This window comes from Lytechinus pictus, chromosome 6 (assembly GCF_037042905.1).
Source record: "Lytechinus pictus isolate F3 Inbred chromosome 6, Lp3.0, whole genome shotgun sequence".
NCBI lineage: Eukaryota > Metazoa > Echinodermata > Echinoidea > Temnopleuroida > Toxopneustidae > Lytechinus > Lytechinus pictus.
Window position 1 is genome coordinate 8,019,513 of NC_087250.1, and position 22,819 is coordinate 8,042,331.

Genomic DNA, 22,819 nt, shown 5'->3' on the forward strand with positions numbered 1-22,819 from the left:
TGTGAGAGCTATGTTGAATTTTGTAAAAAATATTAGAAATATTCTGTTATTCTTGTAACTTTTATTTTTTGAAATTTGCTATAGTTTTATTTGTTTACATTTTTATTTTTAGAATGGAGGGGACATATGCTGCTGAATTTAGGGGAAAAGCTGATTTTATCCGGGGGTTGTCTATTCTATATACTTCTCTTTAAAATGGCAGAAACACAGGAAGCCGACACAACTTTTAAATACAGTTATGTTTTTAACAATATATGAAACATTTATTCTGCAACAAACAACTAATTGTAATGCGAAAATGGAAATTGTGTTTTAGGTCGATCATGGCATTCATTCATATTGTACGAGGCTTTCGCTGATTCGGCGAGATTCAAGAAACACGGCATACATGTACTGTATATGAATCATTTGTATTTGTAAAGGGGCTTTGCAAGACAATTTTGATCAATTGCAAATCTTTTGGTGGTCTCCAAGTCATTTATACAATTTATGTCTGTCAAGTCGCTGGATTCACAATACAGTGCGCCCCCTATCGGTTGCGGTGGACGCGCCAAGTTCTAACTTTAGGGTCGGCATTACAGGCAGCAAACGCTTTAAATTTCGCAAAGAAGTATGCAGCAAATTTCTCTTCCTGGACCCTGGTCGACAGCATATGCAAGCCGTCCGAGTCGCATGCATGCAGCGCGCACCACAGAGATTAATTTCAATGTCTACAGTTTCCCATGAGGCATGCGAATTTTGGTAAATTGCCAATTCGTCTACTGCCAACTCGTCCACTCACCACATGGTCTACTTTCATTTAGTCTAATGCCATTTTGTACAACATTTCCTCTAACAACCGTTTGGTCCAATCATCACTTCGTCTAATCACCATTACGTCTCATAACCAGTTGGTCTAATATCCAATTAATTTTCATTCATTTTGCACAATTTAACAGTTAGTCGTCCAATTAGACCAAATGATAGTAGACGAGTTGGCAACTGGACGATTTGGAAATAAACCCAAATTTCGGCCTGTCCGCTGAATCTGATAGGTGGCGCTCCATATTGTGAATCAACCGAATTGATTGCTAATCTTCCTCTTGCAACAAGGAATGTATTCTAATTTTCTTAAGATGAAATTGATAGAATTGATAGAATCGATTGTAAAATTGCAATAGAAATTTGCAATTGATCGCAAGTATTTTCTTGCACAACCCCCTTAGTCTACTTAATATTTATTACCAGACAGTACACTAAGGCCCCGTCTTACAAAGAGTTACGATTGATCCAATAAACCTGAAGTATATGGAAATCCATCAATGTCATAATTTTCTCAGAAAATTTGCACAATGTCCTTTTGTAAACAAAGATAATCACTGAATTTTCAAGAAAAATATAGATTTATGAATGGGCATCATATCTAGAAAATATGTTGCACAAACATGCTTTTGAGATGACATTGCTGGCTTTCCATAGTTGTAGTTGATTGGATCAATCGCAATTCTTTGTAAGACGGGGCCCTGATCAACTGGGTAAATATAACAATGTATATCATCTACGTCTGGTAAAATATGTGAACAATTTTAATCACTATAAATAAATAAACTAAGTACATGATATAAACTTTAGCTTTCTGTAGTAATTTGCATCATTATTATTTGCGTTGTTAACACCTAATGCAACAAACAACAAAGGGCTTTGAAATTTGTGTGTTTTTATTATTTTATGAGCTACCAATCCTGAAAGACAGACTCTTACTTGAAGGTCCACAACTTAATTTTTCCCTAGAGGCCTATAGGATGCAATGCGAGTGAGATTCATAAATTAAAGAAACATTTAACTGAGGAATAAAAAAAAAGGATCAATTGATAGAAATATAAGTTAAGCCCCAGAAAGCTGTTGTCTTACTAAGGATTTGCAATAAGTCTTAAAGAAAATCACTGATTAAAGATAATTGGGTGGAGTTGTTTAAACACCTATTTTACAAGAAAGACTGTAAAACCCCAAGATGAATGATAAACTACAGTATATCATTGTGGATGTGGTAGTTACATAAACTGAACTTTGTGAAATCCCGAAAATCTAAGCTGGAATACAATCACACTGTAGATCACCAACACAGATGAGCACATGTGGGACAGTGTATTGAAAAATACCAGACAATAAGCCAGTTCGTAGTTCCACTCTGCGCATGATCAAAAGATTCTATGCATGATCAGAGGAAGGTCATTTGTACTAAAGTGACATGGTGGTTTAAAATCTAATGAGATAAGCACCAACTTTGATATCTTGATTATTCATATATTCTTTTGAATAGTGGCTTTCATTTACATGTACATCCACAAAAAACAACAATTCGTACACGAACGACTGGTATTTCACAGTTTGCCAAGTACATTGTGCAACATGCTATGATATGCATTCAAAGTAGGAATGCAACAAATACCTTCATAAAGTGTTCATTGGTGTGCTATTCTAGTCACCTGGTCCATTCAATTTCTTCATCCTGCTATGTAAGGTAAGCTTACGTAATATCTTGCTTTGAAATCTGCCTATCGTGAAAGAAATGAAAGGTCATTTTACCAAAATTGTCCATGAAGTAACTACAAACTGGTCTATTGACCCATATCATCTGCTTATATTGCAAATCTATTGTCAAACATCACCCACAAGTACCCAAAATGACAGTATGGAAGAACTGATGATGATGATGCATGGCGGTGAGTATGCCATTGTCTGCCAGTCTCTCCTCGGGGAAAAAAAGAAACGAGCGATTTCACGATAAAGATGCAACTTAGGGTGTCTCTCAAAGTCAATGTTATCTTGCTGTTTCTTCCTCTGTCAGGCTCTGCCCAAAGATGGATTTGAAAAGTTCCATCCTGAGGAAGAAAAAAGAAAAGAATCAAGTTTACTGGAGTCGATAGTCTCTGCATGAATACATGTACATGTACATCCTACAGAAAAAAATGATTTGAGTGAGTGAATGAATTCTGGTACATCTTACAGAAAATGAAAGAATTATGCTTATTTTAGCTAGTCGTGTGGGAATGAATACTTGCACATCCTACAGAAAAAAGTTTATTGGAGTAAATAGTCTGTGAATGTATGTATTAACTTGTCTGGCAATACCCAACCTATATAAAGTTATAGGAAGCAACATCACTGATATGAATCAGCAAAATTAGACATCCAGGGAACTGCCTTACACAGACAGTTAATATGCATTCTAAATATTGGTCATGCTGGCCAAACTTTAGAAGTATAAGGTAGTCCTCAACTGGCTTAAAATTCATAATTTTTAGACAAAATCTCAAATAAAGGGACTAACAGATGGACGACCCGGGTCCCTTAACACAAAGGTTAGCGATTAATCGTACGCTTGATTTTCAGGAGTTGAGTTGTACAATCTTATTGAGATGGGTACAAAAGAATTCAGAGATCTATCTGTACGACTCTTCAAACTTTGAAGATGTTTTCCGGAATGCAGCAATCTATAGCAACTATGCAGAGGGTATTTGTTATCTGTGAGAATGTCTTTGAACTTACTAATGACATTACATCTGTAATCAGAGTTTATTTCAATACCTAATATCTTTCCAGCCTGTTTGATACTTGTTAAATTTCATTGCATCCTTCCTCATCAGCAGACATGCCAACCGTTCCCTTTTTAGAGTATTTGTTCCTCTTTTTTGCTTTGAATACATCAATAAATTTTTCTATGATTTGTTACCTATTAAAAAAAATTCTGATCATGGAGTATGTCACAGCGCGTGACACTAGTGCCAGTCCGACAGTCCCAGACCAGTAAAAATCACTGTCGGGCGAGTAACTTGTTGCATGAAAAGAACAAGTAAATCTCGCCTACAAGCAAATGTTGAAAAGAGTGAATTATCAAGTTTATAAGTAGAGTCATTTCACATGTTTTTTCACCGATCTCACTACAACAGGCTGGTGATTGTTATGTTGAGCCAAATTTTAAAAAATACCTTTTTTCCTTCTAAGAATACTTTTTTTTGGTTGTAGAAGGTTGGCAGGTCTGCATTAGGGCACCAAACCAAATTACCGGTATGTAGCAAAACAGAAAAGCACTTTGTTAATTTACCTAGCCTCCTGTAACATGGTGGATGTATCCACTGGTGCCATAAAACTAACTAGCTTCTGATGGACGTCATATCTGGGAAGAAAACGAAAAAATCATTTAATAGGTAGAAGTAGATTTAGTTTAATTGTAATCTCAGGTGAAAAAAGGGGAGGGGCGATTTGTCATGCTGCTAGCTAACCCCCACTCTTTAATGATTAAAATTGGGTATATAAAAAAAAAAGAAGTGGATGACATTACAAGGACAGCACTGCAATGGACCCAAGAAGAAAGGAGAAAACGAGGTCGACCCAAGAACACCTGACGATGGACCATAGAGGGCCAAATGTCTAACCTCTGACAGACCTGGGGATCACTGCAGAGACTGGCCCATGACAGACAGGAGTGGAGAGCTTTTGTTGCTGCCCTACATGCCAGGAGGCATAACGGGCAGGAAGTAATTAAGTAAGATACATGTACCGTAGGTCTTTTAATAGGTGCCATAAAACTATATAGCTTGTCATGAACATCATGGCCCTGTCTTATAAAGAGTTGCGATTGATACGATCAACCACATCTATGGAAAGCCAGTAACGTTAACATCTAAAATGAATGTTTTCGTCACACATTCATTGCTTTCTGAAAAGGGTGCTTCTCTTTGTTTACAAAGAACATTGCAAATTTCCTGCAGGAAAAAATAGGACACTGCGCACTGATGGATTTCCATACATTAGAGGTTGATTGGACCAATCGTAACTCTTTGTAAGACGGGGCCCATATCTAGGAAGATAAAGTCATTAAGTGATGTGACATATTTCTTATACATATGGGCAATTCCATAGGTTGGTGGACATGAGCTCAATGTGTCTTTGTACATATAGCCCATCTGAACCATAACGTGAGTAACCACTTTATCTGCACCCCAAGTAAAAACCATGTGTTCTTTATTTTTTTAATTATATACAAATTTGTCTCCCTAATATACTTCTTTGAAATGGATATAATCAACTTTCATAAAAGCCTTGCATGAGGACACTTTTCACTTAAGTCCACTTTTCATTTTATGCATGTCCAAATCATGTAACATGAGTAACCGACATATTTCAAAGATTTGCCAGGAGCATAATGAAATTTCCCAAGTTTTGTTTTTATACAAAGGATATTCAGACTGCGTACTATGTTGTGATAAAGAGATGTTTAGTTTCTATCAATAATAATGGAGTTACAGCTCCAAGTATGAGTCAAGGTGTCTCCAAATGTAACGTGAGTAACCGTGGAATAGCCCATATGTACATTGTAACCTGTGGGGGGATCATTCTGCCACCCTCATTTCACAAAACACCCCAAGGATGGGAGACAGAGCCACAACACACTCCTGAATGGTTTAATTACCTGACTTTTCTTCCTTTGCTCGCCTTGGTATCGACCTGTCTCTTAACCTTCGTTCTAAGCTTCTGCACTTGTAACCATTGTCTGTAAAATAATAATAATAATACAGCTTTTATGAGGCACCGATTCAATGGCGCACTATATATTACCCCAGCTTTAGCTCCGGCTGCTAAAGGCGCTTCGTGCATTCAAGGAGTTAATCCTGCCGGGTACCCATTCACCTCACCTGGGTTGAGTGCAGCATAGTGTGGATAAATTTCTTGCTGAAGGAAATTAGGCCCCGGCTTTGATTCGAACCCATGTCCCTCTTATTGAAAGACGAGTCTAACCACTAGACCACGACACCCCCCAACAAATAAATTAAGAACATTAACTTACTTTGAAGGGATATGCAGGACTGAAAATTGTGTACTTTGAATAAAAAGAGTAAAACAGAGGGTCAAAACACTGAAAATTGACATTTCAAAGTTTTGCATTATTTTGGTGAAACGGGTCTATGCATATCCTCCTGAATATGCAATGAGCAAGCTGATGATGTCATCTCCCTACTTTATTATTCTTTTGTATTCTGTTAATTCAAAGTCTGTCCTCCAAGAATGTAGAAAAAAAGATGGACTATTGATTAATTGAGTAAGATAATACTTGCTGAAGTTTATTTTGTTACATGAGTGACATATTTTACACACACACATATAAAAATATGAAATATCTATGACTTTATTTGATAAACTAAAAGAAAAAGGGCAGTCGGGAAGACACATCACCAAGGCATGGTGGAGCAGTGTAAATATCAACCGGTTTTCATTTTGTGGTGAACTCAAATTCGCTCTAAAGTGAACAAGAGTTTACCTTAAACTGCTAAGAAAGTGTCAGACCGTTTGCAAATGACCGTGAATCTGAGTGAAATTAATATTTTGGAAAAGAACAGTTTCTACGACTGTCCATGACGTTCTTTTATTGTTTGAGTAAAATACAGGGAAAATGTCACAGAAATTTCAAGTAAAACAGTGAAATCAAGTAAACAAGAAACTCATCTATTTTTCACATTTTTCATTCATGAACATGAAAGAAATTGGAATATCATAAAACAACCATCAAACAAACTTTGTACGAAACATCATTTCTGAGAAGCCAGGCATACAGGCATGTCTGGAAATAATCCAACTCATTGCGATTTTCAACCCTAACAAGAGTGTCGTTAAGGCGAGCACATAATACGACCGCCTGTAACGTGGAAAATGGAGTTATTGGTCAAGCAAGAAAAGTGGAAGGTGGTGACTTCACCTTTGACCTCAAAATCAACAGAATTGCTACGATCCATGCTAGTATCATACACACCACATTATATGAGCCTACATGTAGGTTAAGTTCAACTAAGTTATCGCGTCAACAAGGACTTCAGAAGGGTAAGATGAAAACATGTCACTGTGATCTTGACCTTCTGACCTCATAATCAATAGGCTTCATGGGATCTATGCTAGTATCATACACATCAATTATATGAGCCTAGGTTAAGTCAAACCGAAGTTATCGCGTTTACAAGAAAAAGTTAACGGACGGACGGACACTGAGCGTGATATCATAATAGTCCCGTCTACGACGGGCGTATAAAAAGTTGTGTGCAAGCCCGGTTTGACCACATAATGTAATTACATGTACATCATTCACCAAACTTCTTGCTCTCTCGCTGTACAACTCACCTGGTTAGTTGTATAGGATCAGTTGTTGAACTTGTTCTTCTTTCTATCAATTCACGCAGCAGCTGAAATACACACACATAAAATTTATCATTATCAGCAGTCCTTTTATTATCTTACATACAAATAGATTTGTTTTCACGTTTGTTTTTTTTTCAATTAAATTTTTTGGCAACACTTTCATCAAATCCTAAGCAGAATGGAATCAATCTGAGTAATTTAGTAAATGAATTATAGTTGTTGCCAATTTGGTAATTTAAAACAGATTGTTTTTCTTCAGATGCTGGTCAACAGTTTCTGGCATAAATTGTAATTGTTGCCAATTTGGTAATTTAAAGCAGAACATTATTCTTCAGATGTTGATCAACTTTTTCTGGAATATATTATAATTTTTGCCAATCTGGTAAATTAAGCAGATCATTTTTCTTCAGATGCTGGTCAACTGTTTCTGGCATAAATTATAATTGTTGCCAATTTGGTAATTTAAAGCAGAACAATTTTCTTCAGATGTTGATCAACTGTTTCTGGCAAAAATTCTAATTATTGCCAATTTGGTACACCTAATTTAAAGCAGATCATTTTTCTTCAGATGCTGGTCGACTGTTTCTGGCATTAATTATAATTGTTGCCAATTTGGTAATTTAAAGCAGAGAAAGAAGAAGAAAAGAGAGAAAGAAGAAAAAAAAAAGACATAGAAAAGAAAAAGAAAAAAGAAAGGAAAAAGAAATAAATATTTGAATTTTACTTTATTCAATTACTTTTTTCAAAGAAAACAAACGTTAATAATATAATATTTATGATGGCGAAAATAGTCAAATTGACTGGTTGCCAAATAAAAATAAGAACCCCCGATTATTTTTCTTCAGATGTTGGTCAACAGTTTCTGGTATAAATTAAAATTGTTGCCAATTTGAGGCACGAATGACGATAAATTCAAGCCTATCATACCTGATGGTAGAAGTCATCATCATCAAAGATCTCTGGATCATGGTTCTTGAGATGTTGGTTGGCTAGTTCTGGTATGTCTTCATCCTGGAGAGAAAGGCAATCACAAAAGTTGTTCGCGATAACAGACAATATCTTTTTCCATAGCAAATTGATAACAAAAAAACCCCACAAACAATAATAGGGTTCCCACAGAAATTTGAAAACAGGATTCCATGACTTTTCCATGACTGAATTGCTGCTTTCCATGACTTCCCATGACATCCCGGAGTTATGTGGAATTTGGGATGTCACAAAACTGGGAAAAATGGAAATCATGAACACTTATTATAATAGCAGAGTATGACCACAGAGTATGAGAGTTGCGAGACGCGACAAACTGGAAAGCTGCCATAGCCAAGAGGTAAATGCAATTCCATGACTTTTCTATGACTTTTCACAAATTTTCCAAATTCCCTGACTTTCCATGACCACACATTTTTCTAGGATTTTCCAGGATTTTCCATGACTGTAGGAACCCTGAATAATAATGATGATGATAAAAGCAATAATGATAATAATGATACTCAGTGTTTATATAGTGCAAATAAGAATGGAGTTTCTTAGCACTCTGAAATAGGATAAATGGGCCTTGTGTGGCAATAAAGAAGGCATGCGCCAGGCCTATCCTCCCCCTCCATTGGTAAACAAAGTATACGCATTTCAGAAATGAGAATGAAAATAGTCCCCTGATTTAAATTACGGTACCGTTATCACTTATGAAGTAATGCCATGCTTTTAGTACATGCTATCTCACACGCTTAAAGAATCAATGTTTTTTGCAAAAGTTTTTTGATCATAACCGTTTTGATAACATTTTTTTTCTTAAAGGGGAAGTTCACCCTGACAAAAACTGTGTCGTACAAATAGCAGAAAAAAATAATAAGAAATATTGGTGAAGGTTTGAAGAAAATCCATTAAAAATTAAGGGACTTATTATTATTTCAAGTTTTTGATTTGTGATGTCATAAACGAGCAGCTGCCCCATATGTTATGGAATATGAAATGCAGAAATATAATTTTTTAATGGTTCGTGGTGCCTTTTTTTTCATTTTCTTTTTGAGGTGTGTGTGAAATCATTTGTGTACCGATATACTGAAGGTACAATAAAAACCACTTTCAATTTTCTGAGAAAATGACATTTGATTGATTTGTTTTACCAAATGATATGTAGAAAAGCTGCTCGCATATGACTTCACAAATCAAATTATAATTCTAATAACTTATATATCTTTAATGTACTTTCTTCAAACCTTCACCAATATTTCTTATTCTTTCTGTTTTTTTAACATTAAACTTTTTTGTCAGGGTGAACATCTCCTTTAAAGAGGAAACTACTTATTCTTTTTTGTGTTGATTTCTTTAGCATCTCTTCTCCTTTCCTCAGATAATCTCCCATTCTCTCTCTCCTTTTCTCCACTGCTCTCTTACTTTCATCCATTCTCTTTACCTCCCATCTTATGCTTACTTTTTTCTCTCCATCTTCGCTTTCCTCTTCTCTCTTTGAAACCTGTGACCTTTGACCTAAGACTGTGTACTCTGACCTCTTAAGCTGCGTCCTCTGCACCAATCGGTTCTGATCCTGTAAAATCTGCTGGATTTGGACCAGTGCTGACCTCTCAAAGCCGCTGAAAGACTGAATATTCAGAAATTCGGGAGAAAATAAACATACAAAATTCAGAATAAAAATATGAGTTCCAATTTTGAATTTAAAAATCAACCAAATATATTCAAAAATGTAAATGCATTAATCAGTAAATCAAGGTCAAAATTATTTCATTTAAGAAGTCAAACTGTCACCTTACACAACCAGAATGAAAATATTTACAATTTTGTTTTAATTCAGGAATCACATTTTCCTTCAGTTATAGGTTGCGATTTCTCGTGAAGGTGGTCGGTGGTCTAGTGGTTCAGTCACTTGACTCTTAATCTAAGGGTTGAGGGTTCATATCCTACCCACAGCTTATCTCCTTTGGCAAGGCACATATACATATATGTTACTCTCCACTCAAGCATGCTACACGGTGGGATGTGAACTGCAATGTGATTGTAGAGCAGAGTTGCCTAAGTTGCTGCTTAGGGAATGGAGATAGCACACTTTCTGTGTGGATAAGTGATGGATGCAAGTACATGTAATGACAATTAACTGTAAAATGCTACGAAACACAAGCATTACGCATTATGTTCCATTATCATTGTTAGTATCATGATAATAATGACTGACCTTTTTATTTAATTTTCCGGTTGACAACCTCGTCTTTTCGTACCACTTTTGGATTGTATTGTTCCTATATGATTCAAAGTTCTTGTGATGTTTGGCAAGGTGCTCCTCAAAGTCCGAGGGATCCAGTTTCCGCTTCAGTGATTTTCTCTCCACGGCAGGCGACACCGTCTTTGGCTCATCGTCGTCGCTGGGTATCTCCTCGTCATCGTCGTCGCCTTTGTTTGCACTGAGTGGTAGAAAGTATACAACAACGATTGATTAAGAAAGCGAAGGGGGAAGAGAAGGGGAGACACTGATGAAATGATTAATAAGATGAGTTTAAAGATAATCAGTTGTAATAACGCTCTAAAAATGAGTTCGGACAGAATCCAATAAAATTACCGTGTTTGTATATATAAATAAAAAATATGTGCCAAATGGCTCTGGAAGAAAATGCGTAATTGCTGAGAAAAATAAGTACAGAATTCCATCAAATGTCAAGGTATTTTTCCAAGCAATATTAACACACTGTCCCATATATACTTTTCTGTGTTAGCGATCATCAGAATTATCAGTTTTGAGCTAAGATTTCATGATTTCACAAAAATAAATTTACATTAATGTACCAGATCTAGATATTTGATAATATGGTAACAATTACAGGTAACCTTGATTTAAAAGACTTTCTCAAGAAATAATTGTTTGCTGCAACTAAATTCTTTTACATTTAATACAAACATGTAGATATACAGATTCGATAGTTTAGATGGGCCGACCATTGTGTGCAAACAATGCCGGCCCTGAAATGAAAGAGCTGCCAATCTTAATCAAAAAAATAAAAAAGGAATCATACCAGCAAAAAATGAGGAAATTCCATCACAAAAAAGAGGAATTTCTCGACATGACCATTAAAACCAGACCTGCTAACCTATGGGAATAAGAAACTGCATACAGTAATCCTTTGACCTTTGTTTGCATGCAGTTACCTAAAATTCATTTTATCCAGTTAAATGAAATAAATAATGATGATTTAGTATTAATAATTTATTTTGTTTGTTTATGTACAGTTTTCTATATGGTAATGATATATTGTACTAATCATCTTTGTGTATACTTAGTGTTAAAGCAATTGGAAGCTAAATTTATTTGCATGCATACACTGACCAACAAAAGAATCTTGAATCCTGTTAGTTCTTTTTAAAATAATGCCAAATACAGACAATTTTTCATAAAAGGATATCACTTTTTATTAAATGTTGTTGATGTTGGATATTTGAATTTAATGAAGAAACACAGGATGCCATAATTTTGGTTGCAAAAGAGTATTATTTATGGCAAGAAAGTAAGAATTGGCAGCTGGATATGCTACTGTGCACGTGTGAAAAACTTCATACAGATGTGCAATATGGTTGTCAATTTTACTCACTTCATAGACTGATTACCAGGAGTTTCTCCATGGATGATGTGCTCTGTCTCTGGGTTTTGCTGTAATAATGTATCCTGGAGACTGACAAGAGACTGCATGAGTCTAGTCAATTCTTTCTCACCTGCAAAGAGGGAAGAAACATTTGTAACATAATAGTCATATGCTGTACTTACACCGTAAGGTATAATTTTCAGATGTCTCCCTATAGTGCTGTTAATATTACATAAATACATGTAATATACATTTGGGTCAGTGAAGCAGGTTTCACGGTACACCATGTATGTTTCTTGGGCAAGTGTTGGTCCTGAAAAGGACCATCCATCAACACTTGCCCAAGAAAGATACATGGTGTACCGTGAAACCTACTACACTATTCTTCTTCGCCATAGAAACCTTCAGAAGTTACATCACATTTGGGTAAATTTCCTTCTTCTCCTTTTTATTTTCGTGTCATCTCCAAAAGGTAATGCAGCCTATCAACAGAGGAAAGTTAACTTCTTCTCATTCTCCTATATTTTTACTTCTTATTTTCATTCTTCTCCGCCTCCTCCTACCACATCTACTACTCCTACTACTATTATTTCATATACCACATTTTAAATACTCTTACTTTTTCTGATAATGCAAAGAATAGACAGTACATACATGTATAGGATAAGAATAGTGTATGAACGTTTACAATTCCTTCTGAGAATACTGATTGAAGAGTTCAATACTTTTCTTGAGAATAATCGGTAGATCTCCATCCTCCTCCCCGTCTTCTAAGAACCTGTCTAAGGTCTGACAATGAGGGAGCTGGTTAGAAAGGTGTAGAGCCTTTTGCTGTTTTACAGGGGCCGTTTCAAAAACCATGTACAAAAACGTAAAAATGACGATATGATTGTGATTTTTTGCATGGTCAGCCCCCCCCCCCACTTTGAAAACCGTTCCGCAGCCCCCGTTTTATACGACCTTCTGTGAAGCTATCCCATAATGCTTCTTCTTCTTCGCCTTCTTCCCCTATTCCCCCATCTTATCCCTCTTCTTCTACGCCTTCTCCTTCTATTTCTTACCCTCCTTTCTCTAATATAATACTACAAAGAAAATTTTAAAATTGAATGTAAGGCTTTTTACTTTAAGGTGAGAATATTGAACAAAGGTATATACTTTTCTTGAGAATAATCGGCAGATCTCCGTCCTCCTCCCCGTCTTCTAAGAACCTGTCTAACGTCTGACATTGAGGGAGCTGGTTAGAAAGGTGAAGAGCCTTCTGAAGTTTTATACGACTTTCCATGAAGCCATCCCATAATCCTGTGGAAAGAAATGATGTTGGGAGAATTTCATGAGAAAGTAAATGATTTGCATTATTTGTTGTACACGTATGCTACTGAAATGATTGACTTAGGGTGTGTTTATGCTTCCATTGCGAGGACAGAATCAGCTTTTTCAAACGTCGATTCAAAACGCCGATCGTAAACGTGGTTCTTGGAGTGCTGTTTATGCTTCACTTTTCAGAGGCGAAATCACTAACTCCAGCTGGCTTCGCATCGTAATTTTCGTTGAGCAGGAAAGCGAGGTCAAATTGGGCGCGCCCTTTTTCGAAAGAGTTGTTATGGGGAAGGTACGTTGACTGTTTTTTAAACATCGAACAATTTCCGATATTTTAGTCATTGCATTAAGCTACTTGACCCAGCCATATATTTTCCACCATGGTGAGGATAATAGTGAGAAAAAATAAAGAATTAAATTAAAGTATACATAATAAAATAATATAACATCTATTTGTTTATGGGCATCTGGCGATGTCTCCTCATTATAACTCATATTCCAGGTTTTTTTTTTGTAAATCCCTCAACATTCATCGTGATGACAAATTGGAAGAGTAATACTAGTGATAGTACTTATATCAATTATCACACATGCAAATGTAACAAGGGAGATGAGTGGCAATTCCGTGGAGGTAACATGCGACCATGGAGCAATGCGACTGTATTTGCCCGCGGATTTTCATCTCACCGGAAGCATGCACCAAATGACGTCATTTAAACATGTTTACGATCGTGGTTCTGTTTATACTTCCCCAGAAAGCCTGATTCTGGTCAAACGACGTTTACAAACGCACCTTTTTGTGAGTTTACGATCAGCGTTTAAATGAAAGTAAGCATGGACGCAACCGTGTTTTGGACTAACCACGTTTGGAAACGCTGATTCTGGCCTGAAAAGTGGATGCATAAACACGGCCTTAGAGAAATATTGTCAGCAATTTTCATTTAGTTATAAGCTACTGAAAGCTTTGCACCTGATGGGCTCAAAGCAAAATTATCAATGGGGAGCATTTTCACTGACTATTTGTTGTAAGCTACTGAAATCCTTGCATCTGATTGGCTCATAGCAAAATTATCTGTGGGAAGAAATAAATAGTGATTTTCAATGAGCAGAGGTTGCAAGGTACTGACAGCCCCGGACCTAATTCATATATATTTTTTTCTTCTTCTTTCATTTTCTCTCTTTTTTTTCTCTTCTATTTTTCCTTACTACTTGAAAACGCATACCTGGGTAGGTTGCCCTCAGGTGGGTGTTTTATAAAGCTGTTTGAAAGTTCAGAACGACTTTAAGAACGACTGGTGAATCTTTCTTACGCCTAAATAACCCTCAATGAACATTTAATGGTGAATATCATTTACCACAAGAAAGGATCAGCAGCCATTCTTAAAGTCACTATTGACTTTAATACGAACAGCTGCCCCCATACAGCCCTGATCCTCTAGTGGATGCTACTTGGCAAACAAAAATTTAAGAAAATATGAAAGTAATTTTTTACTAACCTAGCAGTGACTGAACTGCCCCGGACCTAATTTTTTTTCTTCTTCTTCGTCCCTTTTTTAGTTTTTTTCTTTTCTCTTTTGCCTTACTACTTGAAAACACATATCTGGGTTGGTTGCCCCCAGGTGGGCATTTCATAAAGCTATTTATAAGTTCAGAATGACTTTAAGAACGACTGGTGAACCTTTCTTCCGCCTAAATAACCCTCAATGAACATTTAATGGTGAATATCATTTACCACAAGAAAGGATCAGCAGCCATTCTTAAAGTCACTATTGACTTACGAACAGCTGCCCCCATACGGCCCTGACCCTCTAGTGGATGCTATTTGGCAAACAAAATATTATAAGAAAATATGAAAGTAATTTTTTACTAACCTAGCAGTGACTGAACTGTCCCGGACCTAATTTTTTTTTTTTTTTTTTTCTTCTTCTTCGTCCTTTTTTTCGCTTTTCTCTTTTGCCTTACTACTTGAAAATGCATATCTGGGTTGGTCCCCCAGGTGAGTTTTTAAGCTGTTCGTAAGTTCAGAATGACTTTAAGAACGACTGGTGAATCTTTCTTACACCTAAATAACCCTCAATAAACATTTAATGGTGAATATCAGTTACCACATTTACCAGTCGTTCTTAAAGTCGCTTTTAACTTGCCCCCATATGGCCCTGACCCTTTTAGTGGATATTATTTGGCAAAAAAACAATTAATAAAAAAAATATGAAAGTAATTTTTTACTGACCTAGCTGTGACTGAACTGCCTTTCCTTTCTCTATCTCCTCTGATGTATTTATTTGGGAGAAGCCTTCGATACCTCCATCCTCCTCTTCCTCCTCATCTTCATCATCATAATCCTCTTCATCATCATCGTCCTCGTCTTCATCATCATCGTCATTGTCATCCACTTCATCATAATCATCTGAGATCTCCTCATCAACATCCATTGAGACATTCTCTCTTTTACCTGAAAAAAAATCATAGTCAAACTCAAATAGATTTCCACAACTTTTCTTATGATTTAAAATAAATCTGCTTCCATTCCTTAAATTAGCCACAATTTCACATTTTTACCCAATTACATAATTCATTATTGTATTGTGACATACCAATTTAGAGGAAATACTGATTAGCTTCAGTTATTGAAGCAGTTTTTATTTTGGCTAGAAGTATAGTTTACATCAAGGTGCTTTGATTTCATGAATTCACAACAATTATCAATTTTTACCCAGTCACACAATCATCTTCGTCAATATCATTATCACCATTATCATCATCAGGGGGGGGGGGGGGGGTGTTTCATGAAAGTTGTCAGCTTCGACAGTAACCGTGGTAACAGACAGAGACTAGTGCTTCTCAACCAATCAATGACAAGGATTTCAATGAAATAGAGCTGGCAATTTAGTCAGTGCACACAAATTCCATGAAATACCCTCTAGACATATCATCGTCGTTGTCATCATCATCATCATCATCACCATCATCATCACCATCATCATCATCATCATCATCATCATCACCATCATCATCTTCAGCAGCAGCAGCAGCGGCAGTATCATCATCCCCATCCTTTATTTCAAATACTAGTTTACTGTACCTTTCAACTTCCTAGTCATCTCTCTGATCTGTTGAGTCATGAGTTCGTCTTCTTCATCATTATCAACTTCTTGGTCATTGTCATCTTCCTCAGCGTCATCATCATCATCGTCTTGGTCATCGTCATCTTCCTCAGCATCTTCAACATCGTCATCCTCCTCATCTCCATCCAGTTCATCATCTTCTTCACTGATGTATTCATTGTCTCCTTGTCCTACAATAAAAGAGGCACCACATGGTTTATCTGAGCAGGGGTTTTACCAAGATACAGACCCAGTATAACATACAAATTTCTGTAAAAGGGGTGATCATAATCCCCGGTTTAAATGGCGATTCAAATCAGTCTGCCCCCAAGTAGACCTGATGAAAACCTTTTCACTTTTCACCCATTTGTGCAGTAATATAGAAATGCACCCAATGAGAAAGTAGCATTTCCCTTAAAAATATTGAATCTTGAAGCCTGATATGTCTTTGTAAAGCAAGTATAAAAGCAGTCAAAGTTGATCAACTAGGGGGATGTTTCACAGAGAGTTAAGAGTGATTCCAACTAAGTCATGCTTCGTGCTGATCAGCACATGATTAAGTAACGCGCAAACTTATTAATACGCAGTGGCACGCATCCTTGTGGCCTAATTTGACCAACGTGGTGATGCGACACTAATGGGGTGTTGCAAGAAACTTGAGATCAATTGTAAGTCTACTTTCAGTCCCTAAATCAATCATATGTCTTGCAATTAATTGCAAATGGGAGCTGATCTGCTTCTTGAAACATAGAGTGTAATCAGGGCCCCGTCTTATAAAAAGTTGTGATTGATCCGATCAACCACATCTATGGAAGGCCAGCAATGTCAACATCTAAAATGCATAATTATTCAAAACATTTTCTGGATATGATGTATATTCACACATTCATCGTTTTCTTGACAATTCAGTGTGCTTATCTTGGTTCACAAAGTGCATTGTGAAAATTTCCGGTAGAAAAAATTATGACACTGATGGATTTCCATATAGTTGAGATTGATCGGATCAAACGTAACTCTTTGTAATATGGGGCCCAGATCTAGTACACCTAAAATTGATCTCTCAGTTGTAAAATTTGCGACAGAATTTGTTTCATTTGATTGCAAATATTTTCTTACAACACCATCTTAGACATACTTCAATTTTTTGTGAAACCCCACCCAGTTTCCTGACCTGATGACGACCATTGTTTCCTCGAGGTCTTCAGTCCCGTGTATCTCCCATCTTCCTCAATCGATTGATGAGCAGTCTTTCTTCTTAAAACTGAAGGAGCCTTTTTAATAGTATCTTCTTCATCTCCCTCATCAAACTCTGCTACTTTGGCTGTAGTGTCTAGAAATAATAAAACAAATTCAGATATTATTAACGTTTCTATAGTATTATCATCGTTTTAACTTTCAATTCATTGATTATCACTTACAATCTTTCTATTTTTATTTTACTTTTCATTTATTGATCTCTGCAACTTTATCAAGAACAAATTAACAAAGAAAATACAACAAACAGAGTATGTAACAAAATATTTCATTTTTATTCAAGAGTGTCTCAAATTACAAGCAAGACAGTGAACAAAGTTGTATTATCTACATGTATGTATGTAATTAAAAATGTTGCCACGATAAGCTTAGCTTTACTGCATGACAACTTTATTATCACTTTGATGACCGTAAATTCAGTGATTATAAAGACAATTATCTGTGTAACCATGGTAACATAGATCTACCTGTTAAGTAACGTACACACTGTCATGCTGTACGCGTCAAGATTGACAGTCAATCTTATTTCCACAAGCCGGTACATCCAATCACATCACACACACATCAAACTCCAAACACAGAATGACAGATATCGCTTAGCTCACCACAAGAAGGTAGGACCCTAAAATTTACAAAGCTCTATAATTTGTCATGAAAAATACGTAACAATAATCCTCAAGTCCTAAAACATAATAAAAATTACTTAAAAGTTACTGAAATTCCATATAACTTTTGAAAAAGTAGCAAAGTATATCATTTTTATATGCCAAAAATTACATAGAAGAAATTGACCTTGCAACTGTATGTTCCACGGATGCGCGCAAGCACATTAAAGGTATTGTTTAATTTTGTGAGCAGCCGATTTAAAAAATCCTCAAACCAAGATGAATCATGTGTACAAGTGCATGTATTTGAACTAATAAACCCTGAAAACAACCATTATTGAGAATGAAAAGCTAAAACTACAAGGCAAACCCCAATTTTGTAAAGAGGCGTCGCGTCTATAGTACACATAAGTGTATGGGATGAAATTAAGATGGTGTTTTCGGTCACTTTATATTTCAATTTTTGAAGCACTAAATAATTATTTTCGAACGCAATTTTTTCTGGGCTTCGTTTTTGTAACATATCACAGACACAGGTGACAAGTGTGACCTTCTAGCTCAGATTTTTAAAAAGTCAAACCAATGTTAACCAATCACTTTAAGTGACGTAATATACATATTTCGTGTGTAAACATCGTGCCGCACGTCAGGAAAATCCATGAACATCATCATGCAATTGCAAGCCTATATCTAGGACTTCAGTATGCATAGGGCGATTCCCTGCGCAGGTCTATATAAAGCCATGTACATCGAAACTTCAATTCAAGTTTCGATGACGATCCATATTTATGGACCCATTCAAACCCTAAATTCATAAAATGAGAAAAAAAAGTGGTGAAACGTAAAATGAGCTTATCAGATTCTCTGAATCATCGATAGATTTGAGCTTATTTTGAGCGGGTTACGTTGGATTTCGAAGCTAAATTTGGTATCAAAATCTAGCTAAAATCCAGTCGGTTACGATGCCGCTGTATGCATTGTACAGGGGTACAATCACAGAGGGGGAAATTGAGTATTCCTCCGCCCTGCCATAGACTTAAACGTTAGTCGTTACAATTTGCCATAATATTGGCACCAAACTGGGCATCAACGCACTGACAGTAGAGGCGCATGGCCAATATGGGAGACTGTCTCCCATGAGAGAGAATTTGGGTATCCAATTTCAGCGACATTCTCCAGTTTGGGGGACCAATCTCCTTTGTTTACATTTGCTGCAAAAGGATTACCTTGGCGGCAAATAAAAATGTGATAGGCAGATTCCTCATGAAAAATTACTCCTTTTCACCGTCTATTTTAAAAATTCACCGTCTACTTTTGTTTCGATAAGGATATTTGTTGTTATCCACACACAAAACAAATGGGCTTCTGACCTCAGCGAGACAAAATTTTGGGTGGAAAAAATAACGCTTTGGTTGGTGTTGTTTCTTTTGTTCTTTTACAAAGCAAGTCTCCAATATCAGAGATGCCAACTTTTGGAAATCAGAATTAGGGAGGATTTGCAACCGACACCAAATTATGTGCGCGTAGCGCACATCTCGAGCGCGGAGCGCTCGACCCTTGCGGCCGGGGTCGAGGGCCCGCCTTAGGGCCCTGGAAGCTCTGGGTTTCTAGATGCTCTCTGGTGCAATCTGACCCTTATTTTGGAGCATTTCACATGTTTTTAAAAAAACATTGTTCCCACTTTTTTGACATAAAAATAAAAATATCAAATATGCATTTTTACATGTAAAAAAAATGAGGGGACAATAGAAGAAAAGTAGCCTACCTTTTCAACTATAATAATGAGGAATTATCCTCTTTATTATTATTAAAGCGCGGGTAACGTCTTCCTCCTCGCTGGTCCCTTGCTTGGTGAAATAAGTCAACAGGGTATACTAGTGGAGCTCGAAGATCTCGTCTTCGCAATGTCCGTATGCCGTTTGTTCCCTACGTGCTTCCGAACATCATCACGACCTCCGTGCTCAACTTTAATGTCCACGCTGCAAATTGTGCAAAATGCATGGTAGATTCCTCTTTCCGACTTCCGAATACACGGGTACTGGAGACTGTATTCAGTCTTATACTTCTGAGACCATTTCTTGGTCTTTTTTTGTTGATTTTCCGCCATTTCGTGTCAATATCAACCCATCAATACGCCGAAATCACACACCGATATTCCATCGCACCACTCGACAAATCCAGCGGCCGCGAGCGCACACGCCTCGCGAAGCTAGCCGGGCCTACCGGCCTGGTGCACAGTGGATTCCCGTTGGGCATATCACATGCACCAGCTTTTCGCTGCTCCTTATTTGTCTGCCTTTCACACAGAATTTAGTAGCAGCGAAACGTAATGGAGTTACTACATGCTAAAGTTAGCAGACGATACATGTACTTCCAATCCAATTTGATCAATGCAAAAAAAAATCGTAATTTCGGGAGGATAAGGATGGTAATCGTAAGGGCGGGAGTTGGGATGAATTTTCGGGAGCCTCCCGATGAAATCGGGAGGGTTGGCATCTCTGCAATATGAGAGATTGTCTCCCATATTGGCCAGTAGAGGCGCATGGCCAATATTGGAGACTGTCTCCAATGTGGGAGATTATCTCCAATATCAGAGACTTTTGTAAAGAATTTGGGTATCCAACTTCAGAGACAGTCTCCAGTTTTGGAGATCAATTTCCTTTGTTTACATTTGCTGGAAAAGGATTACCTTGGCGGCAAATAAAAATTTGATAAGCAGATTCCTCATGAAAAATTACCCCTTTTCACCGTCTACTTTAAAAATTCACTGTCTACTTTGTTTTGATAAGGATTTCTGTTGTCAATCACACACAAAACAAATGGGCTTCTGACCTCAGTGAGACAAAATTTTGGGTGGAAAAAAAATCATGTTTTTGTTGGTGCTGTTTCTTTTGTTCTTTTACAAAGCAAGTCTCCAATATGGGAGATTGTCTCCCTTATTGGAGAGTCTCCCATATTGGCCGTGCGCCTCTGACTGATAAGCAAACCGACGCGCCTACACAAATTTTGTGCATATCCGCGAGAGCACCACTGATTAGTGCGCTATGGCCGTGCCTACCACAACAAGATTAAGTAACAATTTCAAATAACAAAAAAAAAACATTATCATTAAGATTCAAGAATTCCAAATCACACACACACAGCTCAGCCTCAGCGCAGTTTTGGCTTCGTACTCACTGGCCAACTTCGAGATAGATCTGTTTTTAGTGTTAGAACTAATCCACCAGTCATGCCAGTAATTGATCGCAAAAGTCAAAGCAAGTCTCTTAATCAAATTCGCGATTCTAGCCAGGCGCCCGACACTCATTCAATGGACAAGGTTATGATATAACCTTGTTCTCTGTTATATCTCCATGTGTGGCAAAATATTGAGGGTGGCAATATTTGGCTTATTTTCTCTTTTTCTTTGGGACAAATGCTTGATTTTTTTTACAGAGTTTCCATTACACCTATTCATCATACAACTTGGCTCTGCGCTCTTACGTAAATTTGATTCTTTAAATTATTTTTTTCTGAATTAAAATAGAGATTGAAAAATGAAAATTTTCTTGCCATATTACTTTCCACCAATAGAGGGCGTACACAAAAATATCCCCAAAATTCAAGTTTTTGAACGCTCCGGTGAATACAAAAATTATTCCCAAGTTACTGATGTCATGATTAATGAAAAATAAATTACCTTGTAGGCCTAGTTTCAATCAGTAGAGGCGCTGGTCAGAAAATTGGGATCGTCCCAGTTTACAGGGACTGTCTCAGTTTATAAGGATTTCTTCACACAAGAAATCTAGGAAAGTTCATTCACCTGTCAAGTGCCGACACCAATCAAGTGTGCTAGTCAATGTAAACATATCGGGTTTCATAACAAGATTATTGGAAGACAGTAAGTCATGAAAAATAGACGGTGAACTGGGGGGAATTGAGGTCACTGAATCTATTTTTAGCACTCTCAATTCCCGTAATTGCTGTCTTTGTCCCGTAGGGGGAAGTGAAAAAAAAACGTCCCCATAAACAAGGACAGTCTCAATTTATCAAGACATGATTTGTCTTGGTTTATGAGGATATCCTTGTTTTCTGGGACAATCCCAATTTTTGGACCAGCGCCTCTACTGTCAATCCCTGAAGTACTCCACCAGGAAGGGTAACTGTATGGAAATTAATAATTTTGGTCAAAAAACTGATATTTTAATGATAGATTCCCCACAGGCAGGATGGTTGCAGTGAACAAGTGGCGCCTGCGCCTGAGAGCTCCTGGCCAGTGTCTTCGTTTGCTTGGCTTCGCCTTCGGCTGCTACTCGCGGCGGCGTGGCTCCCCGATAATCTCGGTTACACAAAATGACATGTGTGGGACTGAAATGACACACTGCTCTTTAATGGCAGTATCGTATTATCTATATAGAACAATATTTATTCAGTAAATATCATACTCACTTTCATCCCAGTAATCAATAGGATCATCTACAGGTGTAGGATTATTCAAAGCAAGAATTTGCTCTGAAAGCGTTACTTGTTTGTGTTTCATTTTTCGTAGCTTGTGAAATTTGCTTTCCCACACGAACATGCATTTAAATGCTGAATGTAGCACACGTACGTGTACTGTGCAACTTAGCACCGTATCTTCCAAGAGCAAGTTAGAAATGGAATTATTTCTCATATTCAATAATACTTAAATATAGTTTGTTTTGTATATAATTATAGAACACGGTTGAGGATTGAAACAATTCGGAATGGGTGTCCACTCGAAGCCAACATTTAAACAATTTTTTTTTTTTGGGGGGGGAAGGGGGCAAGA

General features: G+C 37.0%; 1 protein-coding gene across 1 annotated transcript; it reads right to left on the reverse strand.

Moving 5' to 3' along the window:
* Positions 1-231: 231 nt before the first annotated feature.
* LOC129263858 (protein AATF-like) lies at positions 232-22,607 on the reverse strand. The gene is made up of 13 exons (XM_064100819.1): positions 22,459-22,607; positions 17,343-17,501; positions 16,150-16,362; positions 15,298-15,519; positions 12,906-13,049; positions 11,760-11,880; positions 10,355-10,580; positions 9,599-9,766; positions 8,095-8,178; positions 7,150-7,211; positions 5,453-5,533; positions 4,085-4,156; positions 232-2,861 (listed from the first exon to the last, which is right to left on the reverse strand). The coding sequence occupies exons 1-13, from the start codon at positions 22,586-22,588 to the stop codon at positions 2,801-2,803; spliced, it is 1,743 nt and encodes a 580-aa protein (XP_063956889.1). The 5' UTR covers positions 22,589-22,607; the 3' UTR covers positions 232-2,800.
* Between the last annotated feature and the right edge of the window lie 212 nt (positions 22,608-22,819).

Bases quoted from the DNA above. Each gene is read 5' to 3' on its own strand.
- LOC129263858 (XM_064100819.1), bottom strand. From the start codon at position 22,588: ATGTTCGTGTGGGAAAGCAAATTTCACAAGCTACGAAAAATGAAACAC. The intron at 7,212-8,094 runs GTATGATAGGCT...TGTGTATTTCAG, and splicing joins ATGATGACTTCTACCATCAG to CTGCTGCGTGAATTGATAGA. The intron at 2,862-4,084 runs GTAAATTAACAA...TTTCTTCCTCAG, and splicing joins ACCATGTTACAGGAGGCTAG to GATGGAACTTTTCAAATCCA.